The 19,910-nt window shown below is 40.8% G+C and overlaps 2 protein-coding genes across 5 annotated transcripts in view; both read left to right on the top strand.

Annotated features, from left to right (window-relative positions):
- The window catches only part of SEC24B (SEC24 homolog B, COPII coat complex component), a 54,308-nt gene extending 42,684 nt beyond the window's left edge, over nt 1–11,624 (top strand). For 2 of the 4 annotated variants that reach the window (XM_032997647.2, XM_032997645.2), the window contains 3 exons: nt 592–684; nt 2,835–2,938; nt 4,208–6,110. In XM_032997647.2, the coding sequence (XP_032853538.2) occupies nt 592–684; nt 2,835–2,938; nt 4,208–4,322 (312 nt within the window). In that variant the 3' untranslated portion in view covers nt 4,323–6,110. Of the gene's footprint in view, nt 1–591; nt 685–2,834; nt 2,939–4,207; nt 6,111–8,477; nt 9,580–11,575 lie in introns of those variants that run through there. The other 2 variants (XR_004407807.2, XM_032997646.2) reach the window with 2 other exon arrangements.
- A 5,072-nt stretch (nt 11,625–16,696) lies between these two features.
- Nucleotides 16,697–19,910, top strand: part of MCUB (mitochondrial calcium uniporter dominant negative subunit beta) — a 52,530-nt gene continuing 49,316 nt past the window's right edge. The window contains exon 1 of the mRNA XM_032997648.2: nt 16,697–16,975. Within this exon, the coding sequence (XP_032853539.2) occupies nt 16,865–16,975 (111 nt within the window). The 5' untranslated portion in view covers nt 16,697–16,864. The remainder of the gene's footprint in view (nt 16,976–19,910) is intronic.

Here is a 19,910-nt window from a genome sequence, read left to right as displayed (position 1 = left end):
TTGTAGAAATGACACTAAAATGTACTTAGTTGGATAAAGCATTATGCTACTCAAATAATGTGATAAAACATTATGCTAATGGCAGTCTAGAAGGTGCTTTAAACCTTGTATGAGTTCAGGGTCTGAGTGTGAATGTCCAATTAGCTTGTCTTCAGCCTGAAATAATTACTCTAATGTGTTTTGATGATTGATACTTTACTATGGTTTGTTTCAATTAGAAGTCACTGTGTGTTAACTAATGCAGTGGTGTGACTTTATAAAGTTTTAGGTTTTTAGTTTTAGGAGGTAAGATAAGAAGCTACTGCATTAACTGTTCCAGCATACATGTGTCCTATATCCTCCCTCGTTCAATATTTACATTCTACCTGTATTTATTTTCACATTTAATCAGCTTATTCTAAATGCTACAAATGTATTAATACATAAATTAACAAGTAGTGAATATAGAGCTCTATGTATGGATTGCAACTGGAGCTCTCAAGTGATTCATTTGCATGAAAGATATTATTCTGGTATTATTACGTCACCACTTGTTTGTTTCTCTAATAAGTATGAGAGGCCTTTACTAAAGCTGATTCTGACATCTTACAGATTTTTTACATTTGGATTGGGAAAAACTGTGATAACAACTTCATAAAAGATGTCCTTGGTTACCCAAACTATGCGTCAGTACCACAGAAAATGGTAGGCGTTTTAATGAACTGTGCTGTATAGTGCATATATTTGGAATCTATATTTAATCTATTTCTTCTGCATTTTCAGGTCTTAATTATGTAACTATGAATTAGGGGTTTTTTATTGGGTACCTTCTAACCTCTTGCCAGCTTCATAGGAGACTTGAGAAAGTCATAGAATCTTCAAGAAAAGAATGTGAACATGTTAATTTTGGCATTCATGGACTAGCAAAAAATCATTCTATGACATTACTGCTTTTACTATTTTAATGGAAATATATATGGGTTTATAAGAATAGGATGAAATTTCATAGAATAAATACAGAAATTACCTGTTCAGGTGTGTTAATTGTTAAGATTAGAGTTATTTTATTGATACGGTTTTCAAAAGCCTTGTGTTCTCTGAACCTGGCGTAAGATACCGAATCTATGGTATGACATAATAGGCCTCTAAGTAAAGAGCAAGAGTTAAATTCTGCTCAGCTTCCAAGCCGTGGGTCAATGTTAAAAAGAAACATTTTTAACTATTAGAACATTAGTGACCTTTGGATGTGTGTTTTGGTGGAGGGATGTTATAACCTGTACCTATAGTCTTGTGCTTGAAACGGAGCAGCAATTAAAGAGAAGACCCCTCTTCTGTGGGTAGTGATTCCAGAATGTCACAAGCAGTGGGTAGGGCTGGACCCTTTTAAGACACTCTAGAATAATTCAGAATTAAGTGGTTATATTCAGATAGTACCAAAAATGTGTTAGTCATTGTAGAAACACATAGGAGAAGGACATGGAGACCTGACATGGGGACCTGCTTGAGTGGGTCCAGAGGAGGCCACGAAGATGCTCAGGGGGCAGGAACACCTCCCCTATGGGGACAGGCTGAGAGAGTTGGGGGGGTTCAGCCTGGAGAAGAGAAGGCTCCAGGGAGACCTTATAGCGGCCTCCCAGTGCTTAGAGGGGGGACAGGAAAGGTGGGGAGGGACTCTTGATCAGAGGGTTCAGGGATAGGACAAGGGGTAATGGCTTTAAACTGAAAGAGGGAAGATTTACATTAGACATAAGGAAGAAATTCTTCCCTGTGAGGGTGGTGAGACACTGGCCCACGGTGCCCAGAGCAGCTGTGGCTGCCCCCTCCCTGGAAGGGTTCAAGGCCAGGTTGGACGGGGCTGGGAGCCCCCTGGGCTGGGGGAAGGTGTCCCTGGCCATGGCAGGAGGGTTGGAACTAGGTGATCTTTAAGGTCCCTTCCAACCCAAACCATTCTGTGAAGACGATGTCTCCATATAAAGCCTGCAAAAAGTGAGTGACAAGTTTTAATTGTAAGAACCACTTAGGGTGGTGAGCTTTAAGGCTACTGTAAAATTGGACTGCTTGTTCAGCAGTTTGTATTTTGCTTGTATTAGCAATTTAAAACTGTCCCCTCTGATCAGCTGGTGGTATTAGCTGACAATTTTCAGGAAGAACTTGGATAAAGGAAGGATGGTAACTTTTTTTCAGTGGTTATATAGCATCTAGCATAAGGAAAATGAGAGAAAAAAATAACTTAAACAGAAGTCATCTTTGCTTTTAAGTTGTCCTCCATTCATTTACTACAAAGGTAGGAATGGAACTACATTTAAATCTGCAATCAATTCTTTTATATCATATTAATTGTGTTAAAAGGTTATATTGGCCTAAGGGTTGGTATATTTAGCTTGGTGGATGGCTCAAGAATTTTTAATTCTATTTTCTTCAGCTCATTCCCCAACCAAATAGTCCAGTATAATCTTTGCATTTAAATTTCTTTACAATTCAAATTTCCCTTCTTCATGTTTTGTTCATCTTTTCAGTGATGCAGAATGCAACATGAAGGAACTTGATTGACAGGGGAAGACAAAGACAAGAATACTGCTAAAGCAGCATTTTGAAAAGATGACTTTTTAAATGAGCTTCCTTTGTAAAATCTTTTGTACTTAAAAGGCAGTTTAAGTTAAAGATGTACTGCTTCCTACAGAATGGGTATTACTGAATTTTTGTACTTTAAGCTGAAGAAAAAAAATGTGTATATGTAACCCATGGTTGGTAATTTCTTAATAGAAATTGTGGTTGGGTCATGACTATCAGGATCTATTTTTTTTTTAAATAGTTTTGATAATAAAAGATGATTTCTTTCAATTACCTTAAACCAGACACAGCTTCCTGAGGTAGATGCGCTTTCTTCAGAAAGGACACGATCTTTTATATCTTGGCTTAGAGACAGTAGACCTTTAAGTCCAGTTCTTCAAGTAATAAAGTAAGTATTTCTGTTAGATACTGAGTAATTATTGGCAACTTGTATTAACAGTTTTTAATCGACATTGGTGAAAAGTGGGAATATCTGGCCCGGAAGAAAATGAGTAACATCCTCTTTCCAGTAAATAGTGCTGTTATCTCAAACCCCGTAGGGACAAATATCATCTTTGAATCTAGTGCAAATTCAGTTACTAATACTTTTATTGGTAGGAATTAGTTGCCTATTTTTATATTGTTAAGAACACACTAAAGCATTGGATGTCCTTACGATCAATGGGGTTCACCAGGTTAATTTCTGCTATAGCTTTTAATTTCAATATGTACATTTAAAAAAAAAAAAATCAAGTAAGGTTAATACTCTGTAGATGGTTTAATAACTGTATGTATTTGTTACTGAGCTCCATAGGGCAGCAGTTGATTTATGACAAATGAGACAAGTTCTGAAGCCTTTTCAAGCCACTACCCACCTAAAGCAGTTTAAATTCTGTAAAACATTTATACTTGAGTTTACATTTCATTTGTTTTCTCTAGAGTACTCAGTTTACTGAGCCAGATGGGAGATCACATTTTAGAGAGGATGATGACTTTCTCACTCAGATAAATAGTTTTTAAACTGAGGACTGAAGCTTTTCAACTCTTGGCATTGTGGTTGCTGCTTGAATTGCGAGTAGTGCTGAGAGACCATAGCAAAGATCAGACCTTTACTGCACGCTCTACTGCACCAGTACAGAGGACTGTGCCCCAGCAAATATTTGCTGTGTCCCAACAAATTTTTGTTGGGGCAGTAATTTTAAATACTAGGTCTTTGACACGTTTACTTTCTCTGTTCTGTTGCCAAATTAAAAAAAAAAAATGGGGAGAGGATTGAGATTACATGTGATCAGAGAGGTAAATTTTCCACTTTTAAAATCTTTATTAGGATTTAGTTTAACCCTTTCAGAATTCATTGCCACCAGCATACTTGTTAACTTCCAAAACTAAAACCATTTTACGTTTCCTTTTTTGTGTTTGTACAAGATATTTTAAATGCTATTTCACCCGCTTTTCTACCATTTTATACTTCTTAAAAAGATGCTGTTATTTGACGGTGCATTACAAATGTTAGTTTTTTTCCTAGATTTTGGATCATTGGTTGGCAGTTGTAGTATCTTTGGCCTGAATCTAGACTCTGAAGGACAATAAGCAATTAATTAGAATTTATGCCTCTGCTTGAATTTACAGTAGTTTTTTTGCTCAATGTTTGGACTAAAATACCTTCCTCTTCTTTCAGAGATGAGAACCCTGCCAAAACAGATTTTTTTCAGCATTTAATTGAGGATCGGACAGAAGCAGCTTTCTCATATTATGAATTCTTACTTAATATTCAACAACAGATTTGTAAGTGAACAAGGAATAAATAGAAGAAAAATCCTGACTTCAGATAGAAGCATGGTGGGCTGAGAGAAGCATATGGGAAGTTATGAAAGTGGATGCTTGTTCTTCACAATATACAGTGACCAGCACTGTTTTGGAAGCTTTACAGCTAAAGAAATACACATTTCCAAAAGAATTTTGCAGATTTACTTCAGTCTAAAAGTGCTAGGAATGATGAAGCTGTTTCACTAGTAAACTTTAAATTGGTTTATGCACGTTTCCAGTTGTGCAGCAGTATGGTGCTCTGTTTATTGCAAGCTGGTGAATTTATGTAGCTATGTGGAATGATATTTCTTAACGAAATGTACAATTAGGTAAAGCCTTTTTTCTTACCTTTATTATAGTAGCCCTTCTAGATCCAAATTCTTAACAGAGATGTCAAAGGGCAGTGATATATGTTGGTTGTTTATATGAATTTCTTTTTAAAAGGAATGATTCATATTTACTAAAGACTTCAGCAAATTCCCTGTGAAAGTTGTAGAGTTTCAGTAAAGTACATCAGTTGTAGAAATAAACTATATAATGTACATAAGTATTACATTTGTAAAGAAAATGTAAAAAATGTAACTAAAAAAAAAAAAGACTTAGCTCAGTGTGCAGAATTGTTGAGTGCTCAATGATGAATTGTTTTGTCCCAGGCTAGACAATGAAGTTGACTATTAAAACATGCTAAAAAAAGGTAGCCACATAGAAGGAACACAGCTGCTTCTTCTGTTAATTTTAGGTGAATTTATTTATGATTGGCTAACTAATTAAAAATATTTTGCTTTATCATGTGTTTTTATATTTATGCAAGTATAATCTTTTTGCAACTAAACTCTTACTGAACTGAATATTGAAGAGAACACGTTTACCGCTTTATTTCACAGACCTCTGGAAAGGAGGAGAAAACACTGCATAGTCTGAAATGAGCTATTGATATAAAGTTCCTGAAACCCTTATGTATTATCCTAAAGAAGGCATATCTGTTAACCTTGTTTTATGTTTTGTAAGCTACTGTAGTCTTGGTCCGGGTTTCTGTTATTGTGTTGTCTGCCATTTAGAGTAAGCATGAGTAATCACTCACAATTCATGATTTGATTTCTGCTGTGATCTGAAGAAAAAAAAGAAGGGGGTGTACAAATTAATTACCTTAGATCAATGGAAGTAAAGGCTTTAAAATGTCAAAATCCAAAATGTCATCACACTTGCATCTTTCTGAAACCTTGATCTTGCTAATGTTTTGGTAACTCAAGGGTTTGGGCTTTTTGATAGATATATCCTAGGTTTTTAAATTTGGTTGTTAAGTTGGGATGGTTTTGGTTTGATTTTTTAGAGGCACATTAGAAATAATTCATAAAACACGATCACTCATACTTAGTATTCTGAACTTTGTTTATTTGTTTGGTTTAATGAAATAATTAAGTACAAAATAGTAACTTGTGATTAGTATGATTATATTTTATTTGAAAGTAGCCTTGAAAAGGCTAACATTGCATTTTAACTGCCACAGCCCCTAAATCAAATAGACAAGAAAAAATGCACTAGGTATGGTTTGCGAATGCTTTAAAAGCTACACTAATTAAATTCTGCAAGTGGTGTTATTCTGCATGTTAGCACAAACTCATTGTTTGGAGAAGATACCTTATAAGTTATATTTGTGTATTGTCCTTAACTAAATGTGTTTAAGTTACCCAAAGATTACTTGAGAAGCTTTCCATTTAGTAAATTAATTTATCATGTAATAAATGTCTGAGGTGATGCTGAATGTTGTCCCTAAACAAGACCTCCAGGATTTCATTATTTGTTTGTAGATTAATTTGCAGTGGGTGAAAGCTAAGTGCTGCTGAAGAGTGGGACATCTTAAAAATCATTTATAATTGCAAAGGTGAGAAGGGCATGTTACAATTTTACATGACCCGTGGTAGATGTTTATGATTTGTAAGCTTGGTATTGAATATCTGGGAACATACTATGCCATGATTAATTACAACGTATTCTGTAAAACCATTACTTAAAACTTTATTCTTCTATGATTTTTGTATATAAAAATTGTGAAAATTACATCTTGAAAGCTATTTGTTCAGTAAAATTATTATAGAGCACAGAGAATCTAGTTACTTTTTTACTAGTTACAGAGTGTGTCTCCATTCTGACTGGTCTTTGGTTTAAATTTTAGAAAGACAGTCTCATAGAAGTATCTTGAATTTGAAACATCTCAGGATTTAGGGTATCGATTTTAGTGTTTTGGACAATAGAATATCAGTAGGCGTGGTAAAAGTATCTAAAAGACAGTTTTTCTTATGATGGTTTGGATCACACCGCTGTACCGGAAGATACACGCCAAAAGATTAATCCCTACCAAGGGATGTGCTCTGAAGCTCAACAAACATTTTGCCTACTGCATAAGACTTTGGAGGAGAGATGAGGCATGTTTTCATAAAGTGCTGAACTATCCAAAGATGATCTCTAGCCATTTTAGGGATTGAACTTTTCCCAAAACACCTACAACTCTGCATAATATAAATCATGTTTATTTCATTAGAAATTCAAGATTTTCTAGAGAAAGTGTTTCCCAGCCCCAGCTAATTAAGTCTATGGGGGATCAGTTCAAAATCTCAGCATTTGAGATACTGAGTGGGTGTCCCTTTCTGTGTCTTAGTTCTAAAAGCAACATCTTGTACCTCATTTACCAGTTAAGTAGTGTGGGAGTTCCTGGTGGAGAAATTACAGTTCAGGAAGCCCTTTCAATGGTAGGACACATGACGCAGTTCCCAGAGAATTGCTACAAAGCTTGATTATTCTGTATTCTGTTTTTAAGCTTATTAGAAATAAGCCTATTCATTAATCTTGATGTAGAGCTTCATGGCAATGGCGAAAAGATTACCAGGTGCAGGTGATTTTGTTTGGCTTTGGTTTTCTGTACATTTTGTCAGATACTAAAAATAATGGTTTTGTCATTAATGTTATTTTTAAAAAGCCAAAATCAGTTGTTGGTAATCCTGGGAGTCAAGAGCTCATCAGTAATTTTAAATGTGGAGTCTTATATTTTTTTCAGGCCAAATGCATTTTAAGAATTTTATGCAAAATTTTCAAGGGTTGGGACAGAAGTGGGTATGAGAGAATAATTACAAGCTCAGTCTCTGATTTCTGTAGTTAGAAGTATTAACTCATGTGTAAGAGTCCCGAAAGATCTTGTTTTGATTTCAATTTATAGTTTGTCTCAGTGCTGTATTCTGATTGCCTGCAGGATGTAACCCTGCAAAAAACTTAACAGCCAGTTTCAGTAATAATGAGCTTGGAGGTCTGCAGCTCTAACTGGTAATGAATTTATGGATTACCCCAAATATGTGTCAGTTACTATGTCAAAAATTATTTTAGTGACTTTTTGTTTAAAAGCAGTTCTTCGGTTTTTAATACATATTGTATATAATTCTTTCTGGTAGTTTATTGTGTTTAAGAAAGGGGTGGAGGGGTGTCTGCCTACACTATTGCTTCTCAGATTTTCAAATAGGAGGTAGAATATAATCACTCTTTCAGAATCAACAGAGGTTAGGTTCTAGCTAGAAGAATGTAATAGCAATGCCTGTTGCACCCAGGTAATTCTGAGATTTAGCGTAACAGGTTTTCCGGTACAGTTGTGTTGGGAATTTTAAAAGGGGGGTGGGCAAAATGTAATGATTTATTGATGTAACTTCTTTACCTGTCAGTTCCTAGAATTAAAAACCCCACATTTCTAGCAGCCTTGAATACCTTTACTTAAACTGATGTTATGTTATATTCAAATGCAGGAATCTGGAAAGTGTAGTTACAACTATTGCAAATAACTGGGATTTGAAGTCTCTCTTGAGAACGCTTTGGTTTTCTTCACAAGCTACTGATGATGCCTTTTCATGAAAAATCCAAAGGCATCCTACTTGTTTGAATGTAGCAAGAATTCTCACATGATTAGTGCTGTGTAGAAGAGATTGCTACAAGAACAGTGAAAATTCAAATAACCACATTGTAGGTGTTTCTTCAATTTATGTTCCAATCCTGAATTCTTACTGGTTGCCACTTGCAGGGCCTTTGATGTCTTTTCCTTTACAATTTTGATAACTAGAAAATATCAAAGACTTCACAGAATTTCTTCTTACTTTCCTTTGAAGGTCCTTAGCAAAAGGGATGGAGCTGCCTAATTAGGAATATCAATCATGCACAAGATTTTAGCAGTCGCGCACTTCTACAGAAGATAGATCGAGGAGATGGCAGAACTGGAAATATTTCAGAACCTGTTTATAAAAGATTCGGAAAAGGAGAATAAGTTTTTAATCTTCTATTTATTGCACCGGTTTATGATCTTCTGTTTTGTATTTTCTGAAAGCTACATATGTAGGTTGTATTTGATTTTTCAGATGTTGAGAACACCACGCTAGATGCATTAGCAAATACAGATCTCCAATTACACCCTTAATCACATTACCATTAAAAGAAGAGTGACAGTTTTGAAAAGGTCACGAGTGTTGGAAGGAAGTACTGTTTGGCTAGCAAGTAGTAGAATATTTCTTTGCTTGTGTTTCTCAACATGAGTAGAAAGTCTCCCCCTTGTAAGACACTGAGGCTTTGTGGGAATCTTGAGTGAAGTGTTTACTGGCACAAGAATCCTCCAGCATGAGGAGGAAGAGGTGGCGGTAATCTACCATTTTGGTAATCTGCTAGCCATAGGAAATGTTACTCTCAAATTGTTTGAAAAGATGTTTAAAAAATTAACAAAATATTTTAATATTAGAACATCGTTGGGGGGGGTGGGGAAAATCACGTTTAAGAAAATACTGCTGTTTGTTAATAACTTCTATAGATACGCTGCTTTCAAAAAGTTCTACAGGCTGTAAATCTCAGCTTTTATGAGAACAAAATGTTACTAAAACTTACCTGATGACCTAATGCTGAAGCAAAGAAAAAAAAGTTAAATGTGTAGCAGTCATCTGTAGCAAAGGTGTTCTTTCTGCTTTCCTTTGTGTCTTTGGCAGCTGAATACGCTGCCTTCGTTAACCGAAGTAGAGCTCAGGAGAAGCCAGGAGTAAAAGTAGAACTGGAACCACTGGTATGTCTGCTGGGTGTCTTCATCCAGCTTGCTGAGCATGTGCGTAGCTTCTGAAAAATTGGTGCTTTGACTGTCTATCCAGATGTTCACGTTTAGCAATTTCTTGTGATATGGTTGTATTTCTAAGTGCCTTATATGTTTGTTCAAAATAAAAGTCATTTGAGTTTCCAAGCTTCCCCTTTCCCCCCCCATCCAAACTATTATTTCTAATTACCAAAAACACTTACACAAAACTATAATTTATTCTTGGACACCATGCACAAAATCTTTCAGCCTTCCAGACGTGTTTTGAAAGTTTTAAGTTCCTGGAAAAAAAGAGTGGAAGGTGCCTCTGCATCCCTGACTGGCCTCTCCAGCAGTGCGGATGGATGGGTTCTGCAGGAGGAAGGCAGCCATTGAGAAAAGCAGCAGGCAAGGGGTCTGTTGGCTGCTCCATCACTGTCAAGCTGCTGCTATGTACCCGAGCAGGGCTGCCCACCCACCTGCTCCAGCATCCTCTTTCCTTTACAAGTGACTGGTATCGGGTGGTCCAGGGTGAAATGTGAGAAATCCCTCGGGTGCAGGCTGTCCGACCCTGAGTTGTGTCTCTACCTTACATATTTACAGATCAGCTTGACCTGTGAAACCCTGTTGGCATTTTTGCCAATCAGAATAACTAAGTATTGTTCATCTTAGATTGAATAATTCCTTCTAATGAAGAGTTTTGCAGTCTAACCACCTATGAAGAGAAGTATAGTTTTTTCTTCTTTGAAAGTTGCCAAATGCTCTGTAGCTTTCTGTGCTGGAGAGAACAGGAGATATCAAACTGCTTTATACCTTTCTGACTTTAATACATTGTTAGGTCCCCTCCTTAATTTGCTTTCTAAGACTTTCAGTTTCGAAGTACGTTTAAATTTTTGGTGTTCATCTGTCTTCCCACGCCACCTGCTGGGATGATACTTGAGATAGGGTGCCTCACAAATGGTGTTGCGTGAGCTGATTTACATAAAGGTGGGTATGATCAGCCTTTTCCCTTTTCTACTCTCTTTCATCCTAATTTCTTGTTGAACAGCAATAACTGGGCCTTTAAATAAGTGTGTGTTGTAAAAAAATAAGTTCTCTTACATGGCTTCCTGGAGAAGTTTAAAAAACAAAACCTGTGAACTATCTTCCCTCCTCGGTAGCAGTTTCCTAAAGTAGCAGGAAGAATCTTTCAGCTCTTGCTTCAGAGTTTAGGACTTGTGTCAAAAGCAACTGGAAGTAACCATGGTCTAGTAGAAACTGCACCTTGCGGAAAAGGTCTAGGCAGGACTTCAGGATTTACTGAAGCAAGAGTGAGGACTGTCCTTCAGCTTTAACTTGTGAATTTTACATGAATCAAACATGAAATGGCTTAGAAGCCAGCCTTCCCTCCAACAAGTTGCCGTGCTCCTGGCAGTCTTTCTTCCTCAGCCTAAAACAATAACAGGGTAGAGAACATGGTATCATCTCAAAGGGAGGGAGAGCTGTTACCCAAACAAAGACTATTACCACAACACCCTTGCACAAACGCCGTCTGTAGAACAGGTGAATGGAGTATAATTTCCTGGGAAGGGAGTGGGGTCGGAGTGGTTGCTCAAGTCCCTGAATATTTGCATAAAATGGGATGTCACCGTTTTTAGAATGAGTATGGGTGTGACTCAAGAGTTTGTGCTCAGCTCTGGTGTTCATTTGTAATGACTAACGTGAAATGACAAAAAAAAAATAAAAAAACACCCCTGTGCATCTAGGCATGCAAGACTTCCTGTGGTACAGCTAATGTTTAAGGTCGTTTGAGGAGTCATTATTGCTATTTGCAGTTTTCAGACTGTAAAGCATTTTAGTTTTACTCTTTCACCTTGATTCCTTGGTTTCATCTGTGTATTCACTCTTCTGAGTGAAGCAGGCCGAGCTGTGCATAGCTATCACTAACTCTTGGTCACCCACGCCGAGGTTCCACTGAGGACCCCTGACCACACGGGTTGCGCTCTGCTGGGTTCTGAACAGTTGTATCTTTCTATCCCACACTGAGGACATTAAATTTACATGTTCTCACATTTTAAGCCGTGAGTCATTCAGAGCTGTAGTGTAGGTCATTAAACTGCCTGAGTGAGGAAAACCACTTAGGTAAATAACAGAGTTTCTAAGCTTTTTCTAATGCTGCAGGTGCCGAGCTAAAGGCAAACGCTCTCTCTGTGGCGGACTGGTGCAAAAGGAGCCAAAGCCTGAGACCGGTGGAAGCTCTGCCCATTGCTGGGGGTGTATCAAGGGAAGAGGGAACAACTGAACTTTTCCATCATGCTGCTGCTTTCTGATGACAGCTTGTCCTGACTTGAGCAGGAGCTGGGCCTGGAACAGCTCCAGAATTAGGAAATCCTAAACAGGAGGGCTCTGCCCATATTTTTCCGGTACGTTGGTTGTGTGTATCTCCCTGCAGCTGTGGCTCCAGTGGCAACTTAAGCTGATTTCCCTGTGCTGGTGCTGACAGAGGACGCTGCCTTGTCCCCATGTGCTCCCACCACCTCCCTCGTGTCAGTGGCAACAGTCATGCGGCTGCGTGTCCTGAGACACAGGTACTCACAACTGGGCAGCCAAATAAACTCTTGGCAAAGCTTCAATGTGTGCCTATGGCATGCACATCACCCTGTACCAACTGTTCCTACTGTTGCACCTGGCTGTTCCTGCAAGGTCCTGAGTACTCAGCACTCTGAGGGATCGGGAATACAAATTTCATTTTATCCCCCAGGAAAGATGTTGGTGACAGGGACCTAGAAACTAGCAGGACCTTTCTCTTTGGGATCCTGTGCTCCCCCGGGGTTGTAAGGAAGGCTCTTCACTGAAAAGCTGTGCTGGTGTTGGCACCTGCTGCACAAAGGCCTCAGGGGCTGCTAAAATTGTACTGGGAATATGAAATTAAAAACTGATATGCTGCTTCCGTAACTAGAATGAATAACATTGAACTTGTGACTTCTAATATTAATTAACGTACTCAAGTCTTTGCCACAGATGCTATTCTAAGTAAATTCCTGTGTTACCATGCTGGGGTCAATTTAAATATCAAACTGCAGCCTTTACCTCTTGGACCAGTTCTTTCTTCATCTGAACCATTTTGGGAGATAAGCTCTGAGCCATATAGTGTGTGCTGATTTCCTGTCCAGTGCATGCCATGTTTGTGTGTGCAATCCCAATCTGAATGACAGCTTACATCTTTGCTGTGATAGTTTTTTGAGGCTTTTGTGCCTATCAGATGATCCCATGTGTCATTCCTGTATTAAGTTCCTAAATGTGATAATTATTTTTGTAAGAATTTATGCTTACAATGCATCAAAGATGCATTAACAAGCAAAAGAAAGCATCCAAGAAAGGAAGCAAAAAAAGGAGACACAGTAAACAGTCTCAGAAGGAGTTAAAAATGATTGGATGATGCAACCTCCCTATAATCGCGACTCAGGTCTCCGCTTTACTGACTTAATGCTCCAGTGCAATTTAGACAGCTTGGCAACTCTGTAGTAAGAATGTAATTTACAATCCTCTGCCTAGTCTGAGCACTTCTCATTCCTTGCATAAGAATTTATCTCTGTAATTGGAGCCTAGGTCTTTTCCCGTGTGGTGTTATGCCTTCCAGTGGTTTATTTAGGAAACCTGAGGGGCATGATCCACCACTCTATAGACAATACAGAACTTTGTGAGTCGGTGATGGGTCTCATCTGACTCTTCTTTTGCTAGAGAAGGGGGATTAGTATGTTAGTACTGGCAGAGCTGACGTTTTGCAATGAGCTCTTCTATACCTTGAAGAGGTTTTTGCTCTCTGTACACTGGGAGAGATCACAGTTTTCACTGATTAAAGTCTGTCTTTACATTGAATGGCTATGGTGCTGTTACTAAGTCCAGAAGGAGCAAAAGAACTTTGTACTGTCCCCTCTTCATGAAAACATAGGGTTTGGGTTTCATCCTTGTGACTTTTGGGAAAATTCAGGCTGCTACCAGTGACTTGTAATGGCCTCACCCGGAGTTCTGCACGCAAGGCTCGAGACCATAGCTCATATTTGCTGCTGAAGAGGAGAGATTTTGCAGCAGCTTCTCACCAGGCGTGAGATCAATCAGTAGAGACATGGTTTTTGGAAGATGTATCACATAATTTTATTCCATTATATTTTTTCTGTTTGAACTGTAGTACACAATAATTAAAAGAAAAACCTCTAGCTGTTGGTTTTCAAGTAAAATAAGTTGCAAAGTTTTGCTCTAGGGGGATGCTGGAAGTGGGAGGAAGAAATCCTTCTTACTGAATAACATCATAGAACTGCCTTAGAGGGAGAGCTTCAATCTATCTGCTGTGGGTTTAGTATTGTTGTACAGATGGGGACTTTGAGTTTTGTCGTCAGGTATTTTTTGCTCTTCCTTACCCTTCAGCTCTGGAAAGGTTCCCTGTGAACAGGCAGGGAAGCATTAAAAGAACCGTGAGAAAGGAGAGGATGGGGAAAAGGGCTCTGGCTTCCCCCTAGTAATGACTGTTGTTACACCTAAGCATGTTTGTTTCCTTGAGTGACAGGAACATCATCCTATAAAATTGGGGTCCTGATTCATTTTGTCATCAGACTCCTACAGCTAGCTAATGAAGACGATATCCTGTAATTAGGCTGTGTGCCTTCCCCTTCTGAATGTATTTGGAATATGATGCATGACCCCTTCAGTTACATTCCTCCCCCTGGTGAGGGCAGAGATCTCTGCTGTTGCAGTTTTGTGCCTCTGACACCGCAGTTGGTGAGACATGTCTGGAGTTAGGGTGCTCTTCGAGCTTGGTGTTTTGCCTAGGGAAAAAGTTTTTAATTCAGAAGATCATCTGCATCCTTCTGTCCTACCACAAAGTTTTTTGTGTTGTTTTTTGTTTTTTTGTTTGTTTGTTTGGTTTTTTTTTACCTCAACAAAGATTTGAATGGCATGCCCTGAGATTCATGAGACAGACCCTTTGCCACTTTGGCAACACTGTGGCCAGGGTTCCTCTTATTCTCCCTCAGTTTCACACTTCCCTAGAACTCCATCTGGTTTTATTTTAGTAAATAGTTTCATCTTTAAAAAATGTCCCTGAGAATATGACTTGAAACATAAGTCTTGAGTCTGTAATAATTTGCTTGTTTTCCTAATCATTTTCTTACTGAGGCCAGTCATGTATGTGTAATATGAAGACAAGAACCCCAATGCTGTGCATACATAAATCACTTTCCTTGAAGTGCCATTTCCTTTTGGCAGAGCACATAAATACCAGAAGGGAAGAGATTAATTTGCATCTCACAGAAGAAGAAGAAAGCTCATTAAAAGCTAGTTTCAAGTTAACATAATTTATCTCCTCCTTACCAACTACACTGTAGGCGCAGGGGGATGAAAAAAGGGCAAAAATTATGGAACTGCTCCATCATCCTAAAAGCTGTCCCCCTTGAACCACCTTCAGGTCCAGACCTTGTTTTTGTGGTTGCGCTCAAAAAACTTTGCCATTCACTCTATTTTACAGCAATTTGAGTGGTATCTCTGACCATTAGCGGTGTTGGGTTCAATGGGTATGAACAGATAAACACAGTTTTATGTAGACATTTCTTTGTCAAGTGTTAATTCTGTAGGATGATAGTTTAGAAGTGAAGTATGTTATAGATACATTTTAAGGTATGATTTGAAAAAAAAAATAAGTTACAATAAGTAACTTAAAATAAGTGAGTACTTACAGTGGAAATTGTAAGACATAAAACATGTTGCTTAGCCAATGAAGAAGGAGTTGCTTCGCGAGGCAATCGGAAAGGCGTGAAAGGTGAAATGTAGGGCAGGTTTTTCAAAGAGTCAAAGTCATCTTTTTGAACTTGGCAGCGATGCAAGGCCCAACTAGTGAAATGTTCTCTTGTTTCTCCTGGCCTGTAGATAAAAAGATGAGTCTTGATTCCCAATCCCCTGCAGAAACTAACATCCACAAGTTGCTGTGAGTGGCAATGTTTCTTTGTTCCTTATTGACCTTTTAAAACAAAGTACAGACAATAAGTGTAGCACTGAACAATAACAAAAACTAGATGATCTCTTTTCTAGTCCTAACACTGATTCCCGCCCCCCCCCCAAGAAGGTGATTTTTATAAAATCATCGCTATGTGGTAGGAGTATAACAAAAAGCCAGTTACCGTGACCTAGTAACCTCTGCTTGATGAAATCATAAATATTCTATCTCAAATTAATATGCTTAACTCTGTAATCCTTTATTTCACCTTTGGCAACTTTGTGCATCTTAATATAATTTACTTAATAAGGTACATAAGTCCAGAAATTAACTCTTACTGTGTCTAAAGGAAAATGGCTCCAATAAAATTTGGGGAATTTTTGCTGTGATAAATATTAGTTCTGATTGTATCACGTTATTGCCTTTGGGGATCACTGCCCATTAACAGTGCAACTTCCCTTCTGCCGTTCTCTGGGACCATACTCACTTTAACATATTGCAGAGACCCTGAAATAGAATCAAGGGCTCCATGATTCAGGTTTCCCTTCCAGAGGTTGGAATATGGACACAACTGGGGTCTTATTTAGTCCCCCAGAGCCATCAGACATGCACTCAGTTGTGGAGTTTCTCCATGAGAGTGACACTCTCTCAGATCCGCAACAGCCCAGTTTCTAGGATCCTTTTGTCATCTTTGGGGTAAAGTTGGTTTGGTTTAGTTTTGTGTGGCATTGGAGGAACATCCTAAAGGGCAGAGAAAGCAGAGGAATACACCGCTTTCCTGTATGTTTCCCCGATGTAATGCCACGAGCCTGATGCCCTTCGGTGGTTTGTACAGAACACGAAAGCCCGCATTTGTGGGGGTGGAGATTCTGCAGGATAAGGTGATATCAAATGAGTGACTAGAAAAGGGTTAAGCCTTGCTAATTGCTCTATTGCTGTAAACAGAACTTTTGTGTTTTGCTGTTCGTTCCTGTGGCACCAGGTGTTTATTCCACTGAAACAGAGGAAGTAGCGATAGTCCTGTTCCTCAAAAAAAAAGGCAGCACACAGCTACAGAAAAGGCAGGTGTTCAGGAAAACCAGAAATGTATTATTGCCTTGATCTCATTGATAAAACGTAGTTACTGAAATCCGATTTCAAGCGCAAGAAGAAAGAGGGGGCCAGTCCCTCTGTCCGCAGGGCAAGGGCCAGGCGGGGCCGCCGCGCTCCCGGTGTCCCGGCCCCCGCCCGGGGATCGCCCCGTCAAGCGGGGAGCTGCCCAGCCCAGCCCAGCCCCTCCTCGGCGGCCGGCGGGAAGGAGAAGAGGAAAAACGCCCAAAACCACCCGGACCGCCCGAGGAGACGCCCTCCGCTTGGGCTGCTCCCCGCCCGGCGTGGCAGCCAGCGCCGCCCGCCCCGAGCTCAGCGCGCCCGGAGGCGGCCCGGGCCCCGCCGGAGGAGGAGGAGGAGGAGGAGGAGGAGGAGGAGGAGGGAGGTCCAGGACGATGCTGGCGGGGCTGGGGCGGGCGGTGCGGAGCGGCTGGCCGGCGGGCAAGCGGCAGCCCGCGGGGCTGCTGGGCGGGCGGGATGGCTGCCCGCCTCCCTCAGCGCCTCAGGTAAGACGGGGAGCGGGCGAGGTTCCCCGCGGAAGGGCGCCGGGGAAGAGGCAGAACTCCCACCCGCGCCGCGGGTGCTGGCGGCTCGCCTGCCTTCCCCACACACACCCCACCCCGGGGGCCGCCCTGAGGCGCGGCGGGGCTCGGCGCGGCGGCGGGGTGACGGAACGCGGGGGAACTTCGGCGGCGGCGCGGTGGCTGCCCGGGCCGGGCGGGAGGCGGAGGGGCTGTTGGGGGGGGGGCCGCCTCGCCGCTACCTGGCTTCCCCGGGGCCCGGGCAGGGGGGGAGGCCGCGGGTGGGCCCCCGTGCCGTGGGTGGGCCCCCGTGCCGTGGGTGCTTACCGCGCGGGGCGGCCGCTGTCGGGGGAAGGGCCGCGGTCGCGGCCGCGGGGGGGGCCGGGCCGGGGCCTCGCTGCGGGCGGGCCGCCCGCCCTGCGCTCCCTCTTCGCAACTTCGCGGGGCGCGTTTTCGGGCGTTTGTCTGCTTTGACGGCTTCGAGCTGGGGGGAGAGGAATAGGCGAAGCGCGGGCTGCCGTGGTAAAGTGCGAGATATAAAACGGGAGCGCAGAACAAAGTTTTCCCCGCAGGCTCTCGTGGCACTTCCTTGTACGTGTAAAAATAACGAAGTCCATCTGCCTCTGAGCTTCTCTCGGCTTTGAGAAGTCTCGGAGGTCCTGTGAGCAGGAGGGATGAAGGAAAATACAAAGGCACAACGATTTCAAAGGTCTGCTGGGACGTAGGACAATGCGGTTACAGAGACCGAAGCGACTGCCTGTTGGGAGAGGGGGCAGTTTTATCCTTGGTTGTCATTAACAAAAAGTGATGCTATGTGTGCTCGGCAGCGTTGCTGGGATGAATCACGACGAAAGCCCCCCGGCCCGGGGCCCACCCGCGGCACGGAAGGCGCTGGGCGCTCTGCGGCTCGTCGGCGAGCAGCTTCCGCGGTCTCGAAGGCTGCCGAGGCAGTTGGAGTCAGGGAGTTGTGCGGGATGAACTCCGTAGTTCTTGTTAAGAATTTTTGCACAAACTACTCCAAAGCCTTCTACAAAATTCCATGGTATTAATTTGCCCCGCCTCTGTTAGTGTGAGCGAAAGACTACACAAAGCAAATGTGTAGTCTTTGCTTTGTCATGCGTGTATACGAGGACATTTAAGAAGGGAATTTAAGATAAATATTGATTTAGCCTCCTTAATCTTCTAAGGTTCAAATGAGGTGTGCTAAAAACATCTTGCACCTCACTGAGAGCGTTTACACTGTCATTCAGCACACACTGATACTTCAGTTTGTCACCTCTGACTTATCCAGGGTGCTGCTTCGCAGACAAGCTTTGTGCTTTTCTGAGGCTCTAAAATGAGACTGAAAGCTGATAAAGCTTCAGGAAGAGACACCAAAAAGGAGAGGAGGAGGAGGAAAAGCTCTTGCTTTGGCACTGCTGCCATTATAAGAAAGAGCAGAAAAATGATTGGCCCTGTCACTTCATGGATAGAACATGACGATGATGTGACTTAGGAATTAAATTCTTGCACTGACTAGGTTAAGTAGAGGGATGTTGTTATGTTGAGGAAAATTCTAATTGAGAAAAGTGCTTAATGTAAGATTTTGTTAAGTGGAAATTTTGGGAATAAATATAAAATGCTTTTTATGTATGCAAGCCATAGTTCTAGTTTTTCTATAGAGTTGCTAGAATGGTAGATAGTGAAGCATGTTCACTGATTTCCCCTTTCCTCTTTTATTTTTTGGGTACCTTTCAATTTTTTGACTGTGTGTCTGCAGAACAGTTCAGGCAGTTAAAATACTTGTTCTTGTAAACATTGGATGAATGACCTGTAGCTGAAATTTCAAGCTAGTGAAAATAAAAAATGTCCCAGTTGTTTAGCTCTTTAGATGTTGATGTAATGCAGAATGTCAGACTACATACATCTTGTCCAGTGCAAATGCTGTTGTGTTTATTTGATTATCTTTTTTTTCACCAATATTTTGTTTTGTTTTTTTTTTTTTTTTTGGTAAATCATTTCTGTTGTGTGTTACTATCTCTGCTGTTTTACATTGCTACTTGGGTGAACAAATATTTTGCCTTTAGCTCAGGAAGGAAAGGTTGGAGTGTTTGTGCAGGGCTGAGGAAAGCAGGGCGTGGTGGCTTGTTGCTTGGGGTGATCTGGTACCATCGTGGGCCACTGTTCGCCACCTTGTTTCATGCTGTGTTTGGTGATGGGAATCCATTTGCCCAAATACCTTCTGGGGCACTGACTGTTGGCTTCCATTTGTAAAGGTGGAGGTGATACTTCTGCGGCTACACAGGGTTGTGTACGGGTACTTAGTCATCACATACTGTGAGATATTCAAGTAATACTGTGTTGATGGGCAGGTGTGTAAGTACACAGTGTATTTGTGCACTGTGTTTTCAACTAATAAATACACTGCTGTGGAGACAAATGAACCATTATTGTAATGGTTAATTTGCTATAATTTTTCTGTAAAAGCAGGGATTGCTGTCCTAAAGAGTTGTATCCTTAATTGTTAGTTTCTCAGCTCCGCTTTTAGACAAAATCCACAACTATTCTGATGGCTGTGACTAGCTTCTTTGCCTTGGGAGTGATATTTATACAAATTCCTCTTTATTTTGTAAAGTTTTTCTTGTTAAGTGTGGGGTTTTGTATTTTACTTTTTTTAAGTGGCTAGTGCTTAGACAGACACTTAGTTTTTCAAACTAAGTGAAGCATGTTATATTGTGTTCTTTGGATAGGCTTTCTTATTACATATAATTTTGTTCCCGAAAGGGTACAGTTCGTTTTGCTAGAGTCCCAGATTTGTAATGCTGCGGTTACTTTGCAGGTAGTGAAACCTAAAAGTTGCCTGCTTTCACTTGCTCTTCACTTGTGCATTTTAACTCCTGCAGCTCTTACTGAAAGAAATGCCCTGCTTGCACTGCTCTCC

The sequence above is a fragment of the Tyto alba genome, unplaced genomic scaffold, assembly GCF_018691265.1.
Source record: "Tyto alba isolate M040663 unplaced genomic scaffold, T.alba_DEE_v4.0 Super-Scaffold_23, whole genome shotgun sequence".
Lineage (NCBI taxonomy): Eukaryota > Metazoa > Chordata > Aves > Strigiformes > Tytonidae > Tyto > Tyto alba.
The sequence above is the reverse complement of the archived record's forward strand: the minus strand, read 5'-3'. Positions and strand labels throughout refer to the sequence as shown.